This window comes from Haliotis rubra, unplaced genomic scaffold (assembly GCF_003918875.1).
Source record: "Haliotis rubra isolate DU_JTF1 unplaced genomic scaffold, ASM391887v1 Scf991, whole genome shotgun sequence".
Lineage (NCBI taxonomy): Eukaryota > Metazoa > Mollusca > Gastropoda > Lepetellida > Haliotidae > Haliotis > Haliotis rubra.
The window spans coordinates 90,969-112,195 of NW_025767736.1; the positions used below are offsets into that span (position 1 = coordinate 90,969).

Below are 21,227 nucleotides of genomic sequence, written 5' to 3' on the forward strand. Positions count from 1 at the left end.
CTGAATGTTTGTACACATTTTGTAGTTAGATAGACCTAGATCCGCTCGTACAGTGATGTGTAGGTTGACAGACCTGAATGTTTGCAGGGCAAACCTATTCTGTCGACCATGCCGTTGCCTTCTGTCCAGGTCGGTGACCAAAGTATGGAGATCATCTTTTGTGAGGCAGCTCGTCACGCTGCAGACTGACTTTTCCATGATCTGCTGGACCTTGCGCAGCAGCGGGATCTCCTCCTGGTCCCTGGGGAACACCTTTGTTGATGCAGTTTATTATCTCCATCTCCTGTTGTTCCACAGGCACGTCGTGGGCCGCGTGCAGACGACAGAACTCCTCAAAGTTAACTGTACCGTTATCTGGAAAGTGATAAAATGTGAAAAATAATTAAATCAAAGAGGCATATTGACACATATTCTTTTGAATATTCTAAGACAATGAACTGTGCTGTTGGAAATTAAAAGATCTATTGGTCAAACCATATGTCCACTACATCACAAATTGTTTTCGCACACATCAAATTCCCATTCAATTCATATTAACCCGTACAACACCTTTCCCCACACAGCCTGAATTTATACCACTCCATCATAACCTGAATTCAGACCATCCACTCACTAAAAGCATTCAGACAACCATGTCCCACACACGGTTCATACTATCCTCTCCCGAACACGGTTCATGCCTATCCTCTCCCAAACATAGTTCATACTGTCCTCTCAAACACACGGTTCATACCATCCTCTCAAACACATCGTACATACCATCCTCTCCAACACACGGTTCATACTATCCTTCTCCCACACAAGGTACATACCATCCTCTCCCAAACATGGTTCATACCGTCCTCTCAAACACATGGTTCATACCATCCTCTCAAACACACGGTTCATACCATCCTCTCAAACACACGGTACATACCATCCTCTCAAACACACGGTTCATACCATCCTTCTCAAACACACGGTACATACCATCCTCTCAAACACATGGTTCATACCATCCTCTCAAACACACGGTTCATACCATCCTCTCAAACACACGGTTCATACCATCCTCTCAAACACACGGTTCATACCATCCTCTCAAACACACGGTTCATAATATCCCTCTCCAACAAACTGTTCATACTTTTACTCTCCCAAATACGGTCCATACCATCCTCTCCAACGCAAGTTTCTATACCATTTTCTCCCACATACGGTCCATCCCTTTCCTCTCTCCAACACACGGTTCATACCATCCTCTCCCAAACATGGTTCATAACATCCTCTCAAACACACGGTTCATACCATCCTCTCCCACACACGTTCACGCCATCCCTCTCCAACACACGGTACACACTAATCTCTCCCACATACAGTTCATACCATCCTCTCCCACAAACTGTTTATACCACCCTCTCCCACACACGGTTCATACCATCCTCCCACACACACGGAACATACCATCACCTCCCGCGTATGGTTCATACAACCCTCTCCCACAGACGGTTCATACCTTACTCTCCCAAATACGGTCCATACCATCCTCTCCAACGCAAGTTTCATACCATTTTCTCCCACATACGGTCCATCCCTTTCTCTCCAACACACGGTTCATACCATCCTCTCCCAAACATGGTTCATAACATCCTCTCAAACACACGGTTCATACCCATCCTCTCCCACACACGTTCACGCCATCCTCTCCAACACACACGGTCACACTAATCTCTCCCACATACAGTTCATACCATCCTCTCCCACAAACTGTTTATACCACATACCTCTCCCCACACACGGTTCATACCATCCTCCCACACACACGGAACATACCATCACCTCCCCAACACATGGTTCATACAACCCCCTCTCCCACAGACGGTTCATACCATCCTCTCCCACACACGGAACATACCATCACCTCCCGCGTATGGTTCATACAACGGAACCCTCACCTCCCACAGACGGTTCATACCATCCTCTTCCACGCACGGTTCATACAACCCTCTCCCACAGACGGTTCCTACCATCCTCTCTCACACACGTTTTGTACCATCCTCTTCTACACACTGTTCATACCATCCTTTCTGACACACGGTTCATACCACCCTCTCCTACACACGGTTCATACCATCCTCTCCCATATACGGTTGATAATATCACCTCCCACACATGGTTCATACCATCCTCTCCCACAAACGGTAAACACTATTCTCTCCCAAATACGATTCATACCATTATCTCCCACACACGCTTCATAACATCACCTCCCGCGTATGGTTCATACCATTCTCTTTCACACACTGTTCATACCATCCTCTCCCACACAGTTCATACCAGGCCCTCCTGCACATAGTTGATACCATCCTCTCCCTCAGACGGTCCATACCATCCTCTCCCACACACGGTTCATACCATCCTCTCCACACACGGTACATACCATCCTCTTCAACACACGGTTGATACCATCCTCTCCCAGACATGGTTCATACCATCCTCTCAAACACACGGTTCATACCATCCTCTCAAACACACGGTTCATATCATCCTCTCCAACACACGGTACACACCATCCTCTCCTATCATGGTTCATACCATCCTCTCCGACACACGGTTCATACCAACACACGGTTCATACCATTCTCTCCAACACACGGTTCATACCATCCTCTCCAACACGGTACACACCATCCTCTCCAACACACGGTTCATACCATCCTCTCCAACACACGGTTCATACCATCCTCTCAAACACACGGTTCATATCATCCTCTCCAACACACGGTACACACCATCCTCTCCTATCATGGTTCATACCATCCTCTCCAACACACGGTTCATACCAACACACGGTTCATACCATTCTCTCCAACACGGTACACACCATCCTCTCCAACACAGGGTTCATACCATCCTCTCCAAAACACGGTTCATACCATCCTCTCAAACACACGGTTCATATCATCCTCCTCTCCAACACACGGTACACACCATCCTCTCCTATCATGGTTCATACCATCCTCTCCAACACACGGTTCATACCAACACACGGTTCATACCATTCTCTCCAACACGGTACACACCATCCTCTCCAACACACGGTTCATACCATCCTCTCCAAAACACGGTTCATACCATCCTCTCAAACACACGGTTCATATCATCCTCTCCAACACACGGTACACACCATCCTCTCCTATCATGGTTCATACCATCCTCTCCAACACACGGTTCACACCAACACACGGTTCATACCATTCTCTCCCACACACGGTTCATACCATCCTCTCCAACACACGGTTCATACCATCCTCTCCAACACACGGTTCATACCATCCTCTCCAACACACGGTTCATACCATCCTCTCCAACACACGGTTCATACCATCCTCTCTAACACACGGTTCATACCATCCTTTCCGCACACGGTTGATACCATCTTCTCCCACGCACGGTTCATTCCATCGTCTCCTACACATGGTTCATACCATCCGCTCCCACAGACGGTTCATACTATCATCTCCTACAAACGGTTCATACCATCCTCTCACAGCCCTGGTTCATTCCTTCGCCTCCGAGACCAGGTTCATACCTTGGTGTCACACATAAGCTTCTCACACTATATGAACACCTTCCTCTCACACTATATGAACACCACCCTCTTCGTGTATATATGAACATCATCCTCTCACACTATATGAACACCACCCTCTTCGTGTATATATGAACACCTTCCTCTCACACTATATGAACACCACCCTCTTCGTGTATTTATGAACATCATCCTCTCACACTATATAACACCACCCTCTTCGTGCATTTATGAACATCATCCTCTCACACTATATGAACACCACCCTCTTCGTGTATTTATGAACATCATCCTCTCACACTATATGAACACCTTCCTCACACACTATATGAACACCTTCCTCTCACACTATATGAACACAACCCTCTTCATGCATATATGAACACCTTCCTCTCACACTATATGAACACCACCCTTTTCGTGTATATATGAACATCATCCTCTCACACTATATGAACACCACCCTCTCACACTATATGAACACAACCCTCTTCATGTATATATGAACACCTCCCTCACACACTATATGAACACCACCCTCTTCGTGTATATATGAACACCTTCCTCTCACACTATATGAACACAACCCTCTTCATGTATATATGAATACGTTCCTCTCACACTATATAAACACCTTCCTCACACAGTATATGAACACCTTCCTCTCACACTATATGAACACCATCCTCTCACACTATATGAACACCATCCTCTCACACTATATGAAGATCTTCCTCACACACTATATGAACACCTTCCTCACACACTATATGAACACCTTCCTCTCACACTATATGAACACCATCCTCTCACTATATGAACACCTTCCTCACACACAATATGAACACCTTCCTCACACACTATATGAACACCTTCCTCACACACAATATGAACACCTTCCTCACACACTATATGAACACCTTCCTAACACTATATAAACACTTTCCTGACACACTATATGAACACCTTCCTCCCACACTATATGAACACCTTCCTCACACACTATATGAACACCTTCCTCACACACTATATGAACACCATCCTCTCAGACTATATGAACACCTTCCTCTCACACTATATGAACACCTTCCTCTCACACTATATGAACACCATCCTCTCACACTATATGAACATCTTCCTCACACACTATATGAACACCTTCCTCACACACTATATGAACACCTTCCTCACACACTATATGAACACCACCCCCTTCGTGTATAGATGAACACCCTCCTCACACACTATATGAACACCATCCTCTCACACTATATGAACACCATCCTCACACACTATATGAACATCTTCCTCTCACACTATATGAACACCATCCTCACGCACTATATGAACACCATCCCCTCACACTATATGAACACCTTCCTCTTCGTGTATATATGAACACCTTCCTCACACACTATATGAACACCATCCTCTCACACTATATGAACATCTTCCTCTCACACTATATGAACACCATCCTCACACACTATATGAACACCTTCCTCACACACTATATGAACACCTTCCCCTCACACTATATGAACACCTTCCTCTCACACTATATGAACACCTTCCTCACACACTATATGAACACCTTCCTCACACACAATATGAACACCTTCCTCACACACTATATGAACACCTTCCTCACTCACTATATGAACACCTTCCTCACACACTATATGAACACCATCCTCTCACACTATATGAACACCTTCCTCACACACTATATGAACACCTTCCTCACACACTATATGAACACCTTCCTCTCACAGTATATGAACACCATCCCCTCACACTATATGAACACCTTCCTCACACACTATATGAACACCATCCCCTCACACTATATGAACACCTTCCTCACACACTATATGAACACCTTTCCTCACACACTATATGGACACCTTCTCTCACACACAATATGAACACCTTCCTCACACACTATATGAACACCTTCCTCACACACTATATGAACACCATCCCTCACATTATATGAACACCTTCCTCACACACTATATGAACACCTTCCTCACACACTATATGAACACCATCCCTCACACTATATGAACACCTTCCTCACACACTATATGAACACCTTCCTCACACACTATATGAACACCTTCCTCACACACAATATGAACACCTTCCTCACACACTATATGAACACCTTCCTCACACACTATATGAACACCTTCCTCACACACTATATGAACACCTTCCTCACACACTATATGAACACCACCCTCTTCGTGTATATATGAACACCTTCCTCTCACACTATATGACTGACTGACTGACTGAGTTTAGTTTTACGCCGCTTTTAGCAATATTCCAGCAATATCACGGCGGGGGACACCAGAAATGGGCTTAACACATTGTGCCCATGTGGGGAATCGAACCCGGGTCTTCGGCGTGACGAGCCAACTCTTTAACCACTAGGCTACCCCACCGCCTCCACACTATATGAACACCACCTCTTCATGTATATATGAACATCATCTTCGCACAATGTACGTATAGCATCTGCTCACACTGTATTAAGGCCATTGTGTCTCATTGTGTATAACCACTCTCCTCTATGCTAACCCCCGACAAATGTAGTAGACTGATCCCCTGCCTACCGTCCTTGTCAGCCTCGTCGAAGATTGCCTGTGCATCAGCTGATGTTGGGTTGTGACCCGCACAGCGCAGGAGCCGTTTGAACTGCTCGAAGTTGATTCGATCGTTTTCTGAGTGGATCTTAAACATGTAGCGGAAAGCTGTAAATACAAAGCATTGAGGTCAAAGTATTAATAATCCACCCAGAACACGGATAATTTTAACGACACAAAATCAGTAACAACATTGTGATTCAATATCACAAGTATTGCCCAAAACAAAAACTGACATTTTTGAAAAATAAATATTTGGAAACCGAGAAGGCTTTTGTGTTTTAACCAAGACGCAAAAATCGATATGATGTATTATGTACGACCTCGTAAGCCGGAGCGAAGGTATACTGATTAGAATAGATCCAGATCAATGTACCTCTATGATTTGCAATTAACACCCTGATTGTATTGTCTTGATCTCCGGATAGGTACCAGTAGTAGGATATGCATTGCCCACTGAAGAGTCTTTCAATGGGAACTAATATTCAAGGTAAAAAGTTCCAGAGTAAATATTTTCCTAGGATATGTTTATACCACGTGCAGTTTCTGGACTATCTTTCAATGAATATTCTCTTTCCCGGAAACTAACAGACCCAGAAGCTAATTGACCCAGAAACAATCGTACGTAACACTTCAAAACAGCTATGAGGTCTGTGCACCTTCTAAAAGTTATTCCTTCGGCAAGACGATAATTCGCCCTGCAGTTGAAAGTTGTTTCCGTAATCTGGTAAGATGGTTAACTGGCCCTACAGTTGTGAAAATTGTATACGTTATCTTATAAGATGTTAACTCGCTCTACAATTGTAAAAGTTATATGCGTAATGCAGTAAGATGTTAACTCGCTTTACAGTTGTAAAAGTTATATGCGTAATGCAGTAAGATGTTAACTCGCTCTACAGTTGTAAAAGTTATATGCGTAATGCAGTAAGATGTTAACTCGCTTTACAGTTGTAAAAGTTATATGCGTAATCCTGTAAGATGTTAACTCTCTCTACAGTTGTAAAAGTTATATGCGTAATCCTGTAAGATGTTAACTCTCTACAGTTGTAAAAGTTATATGCGTAATCCTGTAAGATGTTAACTCGCTCTACAGTTGTAAAAGTTATATGCGTAATGCAGTAAGATGTTAACTCGCTTTACAGTTGTAAAAGTTATATGCGTAATCCTGTAAGATGTTAACTCTCTCTACAGTTGTAAAAGTTATATGCGTAATCCTGTAAGATGTTAACTCGCTCTACAGTTGTAAAAGTTATATGCGTAATCCTGTAAGATGTTAACTCGCTCTACAGTTGTAAAAGTTATATGCGTAATCCTGTAAGATGTTAACTCGCTCTACAGTTGTAAAAGTTATATGCGTAATCCTGTAAGATGTTAACTCGCTCTACAGTTGTAAAAGTTATATGCGTAATCCTGTAAGATGTTAACTCGCTCTACAGTTGTAAAAGTTATATGCGTAATCCTGTAAGATGTTAACTCGCTCTACAGTTGTAAAAGTTATATGCGTAATGCAGTAAGATGTTAACTCGCTCTACAGTTGTAAAAGTTATATGCGTAATCCTGTAAGATGTTAACTCGCTCTACAGTTGTAAAAGTTATATGCATAATGCAGTAAGATGTTAACTCGATCTACAGTTGTAAAAGTTATATGCGTAATCCTGTAAGATGTTAACTCACCCTACAGTTGTGAAGGTTGTATACCTTACCCAATCTTGCAACGTTTTATAGTCGGTCTACTATCATATGTATTAGGAATAATGTTTACTTACTTTCTAACTGGTCTTCGGAGAGGTTCAAGTCCGAGACAGTGCCATTTTCAACAATCTGTTGGTCAGCAGCAGGTTCCTGCTCTCGCGTCGCTTCCTCAGCAGATTCCTGCTCTCGCGTCGCTTCCTCAGCAGATTCCTTCTCTGGTGTCACTTCCTCAGCAGGTTCCTGCTCTGGTGTCGCTTCCTCAGCAGGTTCCTGCTCTGGTGTCACTTCCTCAGCTGGTTCCTGCTCTGGTGTCACTTCCTCGGCAGGTTCCTGCTCTGGTGTCACTTCCTCAGCAGGTTCCTGCTCTGGTGTCACTTCCTCAGCAGGTTCCTGCTCTGGTGTCACTTCCTCAGCTGGTTCCTGCTCTGGTGTCACCTCCTCAGCAGGTTCCTGCCCTGGTGTCACTTCCTCAGCAGGTTCCTGATCTGGTGTCACTTGCTCAGCAGGTTCCTGCCCTGGTGTCGCATCTGTAGTAACTTGAGCAGTGTTCCCAAAATTGACGTTTTCTCCGTTGACGTTCTCTGTTCCTTCAGCGGCCTGAGTCTGGCCACCTTCCTGAGATGCTGCGGAAAATCATAAATCAAGAGGCTGGACCTTGTTCCACAGACCGATCGTAGCTACAGTCCTAAGTCTATGTTAAAGTATAGTATTCACGATCATCTTAGCTCTACGATCGCTTTGCAGACAGGTTCCCGGTACATATTCGGCGAATGTGTTTCATTTCTCGGTGACAATTCATCATGGCTATGCATGCACTAATCACCCATCATGTGTATTTTGCCTGCCCAATATACTTGATAATCTTTACGACACACCTTGATGCTTTTGTACGGAGCGGCCTTGTACCTTGTTGGTTTGCATGACGTGACGACGAACATGTTTGATTACAAGGCAAGGTCTACCGCTCTGTTTTCTTAAATGCAGTAACTACTCACCCTTTTTGTTTGCATGAAATAACTACCTACCGTGTTTGGTTCCACGCAGTGACCATCGCCGTGTATAACTAGGGCTGGGACGGGTAACCAGGATACCCGGGATGGATGGGTAATGAGTTGGACTCAATACCCGGACCCGTTATGATCATGTGGCTAATAGATTAAACAACGTAATATGTTATTCTTTCATGATTAAAAAGTTGTATTGTCTTTGAAGATTTAGACATAATTTACAGTCACCTGTTTTGAATATAATACATGATTCAGATATGGAAAACTCGAATTAAGCTGAAGAATATATTGCCATTTCGTAAAAAATTGATGTCAGGAATTAACATATCGGGTATCCAGGCAGGGTAGGGGCTGGAAAACATGATTGGAAAATTTGGAACCGTCCCAGCCCTACTACAAATCTTGTTTGCAAACAAAGGCGACCAACCCTGTTATATTGGACACTTGACTGTTTGACTACCCTGTTTGATTGCTTGACACCAACCTCTCAGACTATATCAACACCATCCTCTCACACTATATGAAACCAATCCTCTCACACTATATGAACACAATCCTCTCACACTGTATGAACACCATCCTCTCACACTATATGAACACCATCCTATCCTCTCACACTATATGAACACAATCCTCTCACACTATATGAACACAATCCTCTCACACTGTATGAACACCATCCTCTCACACTATATGAACACCATCCTTTCCTCTCACACTATATGAACACCATCCTCTCACACTGTATGAACACCATCCTCTCACACTGTTTGAACACCATCCTCTCACACTGTTTGAACACCATCCTCTCACACCATATGAACCCCATCCCCTCAACCTGTTTGAACACCATCCTCTCACGCTATATGAACACCATCCTCTCACACTATATGAACACAATCCTCCCACACTGTATGAACACCATCCTCTCACACTATATGAACACCATCCTATCCTCTCACAGTATATGAACACCATCCTCTCACACTATATGAACACCATCCTCTCACTCTATATGAACACCATCATCTCACACTCTATGAACATCATCCTATACTCTCACACCATATGAACACCATCCTATACTCTCACACCATATGAACACCATCTTATACTCTGACACCATATGAACACCATCCTATACTCTGACATCATATGAACACCATCCTATACTCTCACACCATATGAACACCATCCTATACTCTCACTCTCTATGAACACCATCCTATACTCTCACACTCTATGAACACCATCCTCTCACACCATATGAACACAATCCTATACTCTCACATTATATGAACACCATCCTCTCACACTATATGAACACAATCCTATACTCTCACACTATATGAACACCATCCTATACTCTCACACTATATGAACATCATCCTCTCACACTGTATGAACTGTATTGTATCTAGTCATTACCCACCCTGTTTGATTGTATCTCGCCATTACCCACCCGGTTTGATTGTATCTAGTCACTACCCACTTTGTTGACCTACACAGGGCTACTACCAAAATGACGGCTTACATACGTTGTTGAGTGTCCGCTGCTCCAACTTCCCCGGCTCCATCTTCGTCAGCCTGACTCGCCACCAGCTGGGTCGTATCCTGAGTGTCCTGATCTGCCTGCGTTATTAATACACAGTATTCAGAGAATTCACTTGTCGGGATTAGGGTTAGGGTTAGGGTTAGGGTTATCGGAAATAGTGAAACACATAGTATCACATGGTGGTAGTGTGTGGAAGTAGTGGCGAGGGGGGTGGGAGGGGGGTGTAGTTGTGCAAGGTGAGGGGCTGTTGACTGAGAAACTAAGCAGGCCTGTGTTGATGAACAACCTTAGTCTCAACCATCCAACACGCTTCTTCATTCAACTGGTGCACATGTCCGGGTACGACTTCCCTAGTTGATTGTATGATTGTATGATTGTATTTAACCCAACAATCACTCAGCATAATCAGCTGGTAGTTCAGACAATACTGCGGTCGTTTAGTACACATGGACTTAAACCTGACGGTTGCATGTTCTTCTGTTACCTATCAAAGTAACGGCTGTATGCTCTTCCCTGCCCCTTCAGTGTACCGACTGTATGCTCTTCCCTGGCCCTTCAGTGTATCGACTGTATGCTCTTCCCTGCCCCTTCAGTGTACCGACTGTATGCTCTTCCCTGGCCCTTCAGTGTACCGACTGTATGCTCTTCCCTGCCCCTTCAGTGTACCGACTGTATGCTCTTCCCTGGCCCTTCAGTGTACCGACTGTATGCTCTTCCCTGCCCCTTCAGTGTACCGACTGTATGCTCTTCCCTGCCCCTTCAGTGTACCGACTGTATGCTCTTCCCTGCCCCTTCAGTGTACCGACTGTATGCTCTTCCTGCCCCTTTCAGTGTACCGACTGTATGCTCTTCCCTGCCCCTTCAGTGTACCGACTGTATGCTATGCTTCCCTGCCCCTTCAGTGTACCGACTGTATGCTCTTCCCTGTATGCTCTTCCCCTTCAGTGTACCGACTGTATGCTTTTCCCTGCCCCTTCAGTGTGTACCGACTGTATGCTCTTTCCCTGCCCCTTCAGTGTACCGACTGTATGCTCTTCCTGCCCTTCAGTGTACCGACTGTATGCTCTTCCCTGCCCTTCAGTGTACCGACTGTATGCTCTTCCCCTGCCCTTCAGTGTACCGACTGTATGCTCTTCCCTGCCCCTTCACCGGCAGTACTTCCCTGTATGCTCTTCCCTGCCCTTCAGTGTACCGACTGTATGCTCTTCCCTGCCCTTCAGTGTACCGACTGTATGCTCTTCCCTGCCCCTTCAGTGTACCAACTGTATGCTCTTCCCTGCCCCTTCAGTGTACCGACTGTATGCTCTTCCCTGCCCCTTCAGTGTACCGACTGTATGCTCTTCCCTGCCCCTTCAGTGTACCAACTGTATGCTCTTCCCTGCCCCTTCAATGTACCGACTGTATGCTCTTCCCAGCCCCTTCAATGTACCGACTGTATGCTCTTCACTAACCCTTCAGTGTACCTGCTGTATGCTCTTCACTAAACTATCATTGTACCGGCTGTATGTTATTCCCTACTCTATCATTGTAACGGTAGTTTGTTATTCCCTACTCTATCATTGTAACGGTAGTTTGTTATTCCCTACTCTATCATTGTAACGGTAGTTTGTTATTCCCTACTCTATCATTGTAACGGTAGTTTGTTATTCCCTACTCTATCATTGTAACGGTAGTTTGTTATTCCCTACACTATCAGTGTACCGGCTGTATGTTATTCCCTACTCTATCATTGTAACGGTAGTTTGTTATTCCCTAAACTATCATTGTAACGGTAGTATGTTATTCCCTACTCTATCATTGTAACGGTAGTTTGTTATTCCCTACTCTATCATTGTAACGGTAGTTTGTTATTCCCTAAACTATCATTGTAACGGTAGTATGTTATTCCCTAAACTATCATTGTAACGGTAGTATGTTATTCCTTACTCTATCATTGTAACGGTTGTATGCTATTCCCTACTCTATCATTGTAACGGTAGTTTGTTATTCCCTAAACTATCATTGTAACGGTAGTATGTTATTCCCTAAACTATCATTGTAACGGTAGTATGTTATTCCCTACTCTATTATTGTAACGGTAGTATGTTATTCCCTAAACTATCATTGTAATGGTAGTTTGTTATTCCCTACTCTATCATTGTAACGGTAGTTTGTTATTCCCTACACTTTCAGTGTATCGGCTGTATGTTATTCCCTACTCTATCATTGTAACGGTAGTTTGTTATTCCCTACACTATCAGTGTACCGGCTGTATGTTATTCCCTACTCTATCATTGTAACGGTAGTTTGTTATTCTCTACTCTATCATTGTAACGGTAGTTTGTTATTCCCTAAACTATCATTGTAACGGTAGCATGATCTTACTGACCATTCAGCGTTATGTTATGTTTGTTTGTTTATTTTATGTTTATCTTTATGTTTGTTTGTTTTTTTCCGGACCGATCTAATTAACGTTTGTTTGACCTTTCTGACCTTTCAGTGAAACTATTGTCTCTGTATCTCATCTAAAAGTGGTTGCCTTTGTATCTCATCTAAACGCGAATCGGTTCTTTGGCCACAGATCTGTGGAAGGACTTCTCGTCAGTACTATCAGTGAGTCGACCATGTCCTGCTTATCAATATACGACCTGCTTTATAGCCGACTACAACATACAAATAACTCCTTCAGTGTTCTAAAGCGCTTCACGCTCGGGTGTTGTCGACATTTAGGGCTCTTGAGAGGGGCGTCCACCATGGATTTGCAGTTAAAACATTGTCTTGTCAATATGCCCCTCCGCACAGTGTAATGCAGATCCACCTATATGGGATGGAAAGTCTTAAGGTCCCTAAGCAGCACGTCTGACGTGAGAGGAATGTGGTTGAGATCGGAACATGTTAGAAATGACAGCGATACACGCGCTCTGCGGGAGACCATTTCAATATGCAGGGCATGTATAAGTAGTATACAACATACACCACACGTATATAGGTAACTTGTATACACAACACAGTCAGATTCTGTATGGGTTAACCATTCACAGAATACAGGATATCAATGGAAACAATTTACATTGCACTGTCTAACACTACGCTCTCTTTATAGCTTCATATCACACTGTACACACTAATACCTTTTTATCATCAAGATCACATCGGTAGTCTATATCATACGTACACACTGGTACTCTATATCACACCTACACATTGGTAGTGTATATCACACGAACACATGGGTAGTCTATATCACACCCACCCTTTGGTAGTGTATATCACACCGACACATGGGTAGTCTATATCACACCCACCCTTTGGTAGTGTATATCACACCGACACATGGGTAGTCTATATCACACCCACCCTTTGGTAGTGTATATCACACCTACACATTGGTAGTCTATATCACACTTACATATGGGTAGTCTATATCACACCTACACATGGAAAGTCTATATCACACCTACACATTGGTAGTCTACATCACACCCACACTTTGGTAGTGTATATCACACGAACACATGGGTAGACTATATTACATATACACATGGTTGGTCTATATTACATATACACATGGGTAGTCTATATCACACCTACACATTGGTAGTCTACATCACACCCACACTTTGGTAGTGTATATCACACGAACACATGGGTAGACTATATTACATATGCACATGGTTGGTCTATATTACATATACACATGGGTAGTCTATATCACATATACACATGGGTAGTCTGGGTAGTCTATATCACATCATACACATGGGTAGTCTACTATCACATCTACACATTGGTAGTCTATATCACACAAGCACATGGGTAGTCTATATCACATCTACACATTGGTAGTCTATATCACACAAGCACATGGGTAGTCTATATCTATATCACACCAACACACTGGTAGTCTATACCACACCAACACACTGGTATTCTATACCACACCAAGGCTGTAGGCTGTACACCTACACACTGGTAGGCTGTATCACACCAACACACTGGTATTCTATATCACACCAACACACTGGTATTCTATATCACACCAACACACTGGTAGGCTGTATCACACCTACACACTGGTAGGCTGTATCACACCCGCACAAGGATAGTCTATATCACACGAACAAAATGGTGGTCTATATCACACCCACACATTAGTAGTCTATATTACACTCACACACTGGCAGTCTATATCACACCCCATATGTCCAGTGTATATATCACTCACACATGGGAAGTTTATAATACACACACACATTGGTATTCTGTTTCACACCTACAAATAGGTAGTGTATATCACACTCACACATGAGTAATCTATATCGCACCCGCACACTATTAGTATATATCCCACCTACTTATTGGCAGTCTATATCACACCTACACAGTGATAGTCTATATCACACCCACACATTAGTAGGCTGTATCACACCAACACAAAGGTAGGCTATATCACATCAACACACTGGTATTCTATATCACACCAACACACTGGTAGGCTGTATCACACCAACACACTGGTAGGCTATATCACATCAACACACTGGTATTCTATATCACACCAACACACTGGTATTCTATACCACACTGGTAGGCTGTATCAACACACTGGTAGGCTGTATCACGCACCTGGTAGGCACACTGGTAGGCTGTATCACACCAACACACTGGTATTCTATATCACACCAACACACTGGTATTCTATATCACACCAACACACTGGTAGGCTGTATCACACCTACACACTGGTAGGCTGTATCACACCTACACACTGGTACTCTATATCACACCAACACACTGGTATTCTATATCACACCAACACACTGGTAGGCTGTATCACACCTACACACTGGTAGGCTGTATCACACCTACACACTGGTACTCTATATCACACATATACATGGGTAGTCTATATCACACCCAAACATTAGTAGTCTATATCACACCAACACAGTGGGTAGTATATATTACAGCTACACATGGGTATTCTATATCACACCAACACAAGGGTAGTCTATATCACATCTAAACATGGGTAGTTTATATCACATCTACACTTTGGTCCTCTATATCACACCAACACACTGGTAGTCTATATCACACCAGCACACTGGTAGTCTATATTACACCCGCATATGGGTAGTCTATATTACACCCGCATATGGGTAGTCTGTATCACACCCACACATGGGTAGTCTGTATCACACCTACAGATTAGTAATCTATATCACATCAACACATGGGTAGACTATATCGCACCCACATATGGGTAGTTTGTATCACACCTACACATGGGTAGTCTAAATGACACCCACATCTGGGTAGTCTATATCTCACCAAGACACTGGTAGTCTATATCACACCAACACATGGGTAGTATATATTACACACACACACACACACATTAGTAATATGTGTATGACACATATACACACACCCGTCATTGGTACAATGTGTGATGCCCATTTTTGGTGTCCCTCGCGGTGATGTTGCTGGAATATTGCTAAAAGCGGCGTTAAACCAGACTCAGTCAATCAGTCAGTCTTATATTCATGTTCTATAACGCAATACTGCAACAATGTATATTTCGTATAGGCACGTTCTATAACGCAATACTGCAACAATGTATATTTCTTATATTCATGTTCTATAACGTAATACTGCAACAATGTATATTTCTTATAGGCACGTTCTATAACGCAATACTGCAACAATGTATATTTCTTATATTCATGTTCTATAACGCAATACTGCAACAATGTATATTTCGTATAGGCACGTTCTATAACGCAATACTGCAACAATGTATATTTCTTATAGGCACGTTCTATATGCAATACTGCAACAATGTATATTTCTTATATGCATGTTCTATAACGCAATACTGCAACAATGTATATTTCTTATAGGCACGTTCTATAACGCAATACTGCAACAATGTATATTTCTTATAGGCACGTTCTATATGCAATACTGCAACAATGTATATTTCTTATATACACGTTCTATATGCAGTACTGCAACAATGTATATTTCTTATATGCACGCTCTATATGCAATACTGTAACAATGTATATTTCTTTATATGCACGTTCTATATGCAATACTACCACAATGAATAGTTATATATGCACGTTCTTTGTGGAATACTGTAACAATGTATATTTTGTATATGCACGTTTTTGTGGAATACTGTAAGAATGAATGATTCTGATATGCACGTTCTATATGCAATACTGTAACAATGAATAGTTCATATATGCACGTTCTTTATAGAATACTTTAAGAATGTATAGTTCTCGACTGGGTGTAGGGGGTGTAGGGTGTGGGGTGTGTGTGGGTTTTTTTTAAGCTTACAAACCACTGGTGGAGGCCACACCTTTTTTCTCGAGCTGAGTTTTAATGCGCCACGGATAATATACTCATGAAATTTGTATTCTATATTTTGGTGTGGCTCGGATAAGTTATATGTATTTCACATTTATACTTACGACAACGGTTGTTGTTCTTAACCCTCACCTGTGTTATCAGAGAATTGCTTCTGTGTTTACTACTTATGGCGAGGTGGTAGTTTAGAATTCCAAACAAAATTAATTTCTTTACTAATTGTTACCTGACACCTATCTCACTGATATTCTTACGTCCAGCATATCATTGCCTTTAGCAGTCCTGTTCTGTTGACTATAAAACCGTTCACTGTCTACCTTATTACACTGCAAGTCTATATATAACACTTCAGTCTACAGAATCTTTATCACACAAGATAGTCACACTAATAATGTCACACAGCATAATCTTCATTACCTGCATCACACATAATAGTCGATATTATCAATATCACAACGCACATAATAGTCGATATTATCTATATCATATCACACATAATAGTCGATATTATCTATATCGCAACGCACATAATAGTCGATATTATCTATATCGCAACGCACATAATAGTCGATATTATCTATATCGCAACGCACATAATAGTCGATATTATCTATATCATATCACACATAATAGTCGATATTATCTATATCACAACGCACATAATAGTCGATATTATCTATATCGCAACGCACATAATAGTCGATATTATCTATATCATATCACACATAATAGTCGATATTATCTATATCACAACGCACATAATAGTCGATATTATCTATATCGCACACATAATAGTCGATATTATCATCATATCACACATAATAGTCGATATTATCTATATATAACAACGCACATAATAGTCGATATTATCTATATCATATCGCACATAATAGTCGATATTATCTATATCACAACGCACATAATAGTCGATATTATCTATATCATATCAGCACATAATAGTCGATATTATCTATATCACAACGCACATAATAGTCGATATTATCTATATCACAACGCACATAATAGTCGATATTATCTATATCACAACGCACATAATAGAGTCGATATTATCTATATCACATCATACATAATAGTCGATATTATCTATATCATAACGCACATAATAGTCGATATTATCTATATCATATCACTCATAATAGAGTCGATATTATCTATATCCCAGCGCACATAATAGTTGATATTATTAATATCACATCACATATAATAGTCGATATTATCTATACCAGAACGTACAGTCTAGACTATCCTTTTCCGCGTCATAGATTACAGTTTCTCTATCCCGACACATAGCCTACATTATTTATCTCACACCACACAGTCAATATTATCTATCTCACATCACGCAGCCAATCAATCACATACAATATAGTCTATATTATCTATCAGATATAACATAGTCTATATTATCTATCAGACACAACAAAGTCTATTTTATCTATCAGACACAACATAGTCTATATTATCTATCAGACACAACATAGTCTATATTATCTATCAGACACAACATAGTCTATATTATCTATCAGGCACAACAAAGTCTATATTATCTATCAGACACAACATAGTCTATTTTATCTATCAGACACAACATAGTCTATATTATCTATCAGACACAACATAGTCTATATTATCTATCAGACACAACATAGTCTATATTATCTATCAGGCACAACAAAGTCTATATTATCTATCAAACCCAACATAGTCTATATTATCTATCAGACACAACATAGTCTATATTATCTATCAGACACAACATGGTCTATATTATCTATCAGACACAACATAGTCTATATTACCAATCAGGCACAACATAGTCTATATTATCTATCAGACACAACATAGTCTATGTCATCTATTTCTCCCTACATAACCTATATCGTCTAACTCCGTCTACATAGCCGATATTATCTTTATCACACAACACGGCCAACAGTATCTACATCACAAACCACACAGTCAATATTATCTATTTCACACCACATAGCAATATTATCTATATCACACACCACACAGTCAATAATATCTATCTCACACCACACATCCAATATTATCTACATCACACACCACACAGTCAATATTATCTATTTCACACCACACAGCAATATTATCTATATCACACACCACACAGTCAATATTATCTACATCACACACCACACAGTCAATATTATCTATTTCACACCACACAGCAGTATTTATCACACACCACACAGTCAATAATATCTCTCACACCACACAACCAATATTATCTATATCACACACCAATATTATCTATCTCACATCACACAGCCAATATTATCTATATCACACACCACACAGTCAATAGTATCTATCTCACACCACACAGCCAATATTATCTATATCACACACCACACAGTCAATATTATCTACATCACTCACCACACAGTCAATATTATCTATCTCACATCACACAGCCAATATTATCTATATCACACACCACACAGTCAATAATATCTATCTCACACCACACATCCAATATTATCTACATCACACACCACACAGTCAATATTATCTATCTCACATCACACAGCCAATATTGTCTATATCTCACACATAGTATATATCATCTATCACACACATAATAGTATATATTATCTATTCCTCCCTAAATAGCCTGTAATAACTACACTCCGTATAGTCTCATCCCGCATAGGCTATATTATCCATTTGACACAACCTGGTCTATATTATCTATTGCAGCCCGTATAGTCAACATTAGCTCTATCATACCGCAGGGGTAGTCCAGTGGTTAAAGCGTTCGCCCATGACGCCAAAGGCCCAGGTTTCTGCTTGGATATTGCGAAAAGCGGTGTAAAACAAAACTCACTCACTCGCTATCACACCACATAACCTATATCATCTATTTCACTTCACACAGACTATATTATCGAGATCACTCTACATGGCATACGTAGTCTATACAATACCAAATAGCCTATGTTATCAATTTCACCGCACATGCCCTACACATCTATCACACATATAAGAGTCTATATTATCCATATCACACATATAAGTGTCTATATTATCTGTATTACACGACATACTCTATATTGTCTTCATAACACTTTATAGTTCGATAGAGATAGATAGATAGATCGTCTTTATTTCCTCCAAAATTGAAGATACATATGCATGATTTAGCAGATATTACATTTTACAAGGTACAAGTGTATGAAAGTTATACAATACAAAAACATTTAAAGATATGTATATATGGGGGATGTAAATCTAGTAACATGTGATGAAAAACCGTTTCCATTCATGAACAGCTTTACTCGTGACAATAGTTAATTTCATTTTACACATTTGAATTGCACGCGCGGAAGTATACCTTGTTTTAACAAAATGCGTTACAGGACTTAACACTGTAGGTGTAAAATTATGTAATGTTCAGAACCGAAGTGCATGAAGGTGATGTCGCCTCTTCACAGTATTCAGCCAAAATAAATCTCACCACATAACATCTCAGGTTTTATTGTCGGAGGGGGCGAAGCTGCTTATATCAATGTTAGTTTCCACTGCAGTTACTATGGGTTATACAGAAATTTTCAAATCTCAACCATGGCGAATGCTATATACTAGTATACCAGCGGACATACCATACACTTTGTGACGGCCGCATATAATATGTTACATGTATCAAGACAGTAACGTAATCTCACTACTATTCCAGGCGTGTGGAGTCGCCTGCAGCGCCAGTTGTTCACAGCTCAGTGTGGGAGACCTACATTCAAAGATCGATCAAGCAGATCAGGTATTACACGATGTACAGTCCCGGCCACGTTGGTGCTGTCGAAACAGATTATATCGAGTCCAAGAAAAATACTTCAAACTAAACTAGCATCATGTTCAACAATTAATTCAGTTCGTCAGTTTAATGTGGATATGTTTGATTTACAATGACCAGATTACTTACCATACTGACTGAGATGATAGTCGGTGGAGTTGAACTGGTCGTTACCTGTGTATGTTTGGCTATAGAAACACACAGAGTGGGTAACGAGGGCCACAGGGCTGTTCTCCTGCATGGTTACTATGTTTGTTGTTAGAGGCGCTGCACGACCGCCTCTGTAGGACATACGGTCTGTGTATTTCGGCAATCGGGGTCTGTAAACTTTACTGTTGTACGACCGGTTGCCTGGGCTGCCTGGAGTCCTGTTAGTTTCAACGGGTGTTTGCGGGTCTAGTAACTGCCGTTGTACGCAGTCGGGTAGAACAGGGGTATATGAAGAATATGTTCGGGTAGTAGAGAAGTAAATATATGGGTAGTGGCAGGAAACAAAGTGACACGGTGACACGGCACAGGTTCAGACAGTGACATTGTACATAGTCGGGTAGTG

The 21,227-nt window shown here is 41.4% G+C and overlaps 1 protein-coding gene across 1 annotated transcript; it reads right to left on the reverse strand.

Annotated features, from left to right (window-relative positions):
* Window positions 1-151: 151 nt before the first annotated feature.
* Window positions 152-20,947, reverse strand: LOC124265751 (uncharacterized abhydrolase domain-containing protein DDB_G0269086-like). Its single transcript, XM_046700574.1, has 5 exons — window positions 20,804-20,947; window positions 10,463-10,556; window positions 7,992-8,540; window positions 6,196-6,333; window positions 152-354 (listed from the first exon to the last, which is right to left on the reverse strand). The coding sequence occupies exons 1-5, from the start codon at window positions 20,804-20,806 to the stop codon at window positions 152-154; spliced, it is 987 nt and encodes a 328-aa protein (XP_046556530.1). The 5' UTR covers window positions 20,807-20,947.
* Window positions 20,948-21,227: the final 280 nt, after the last annotated feature.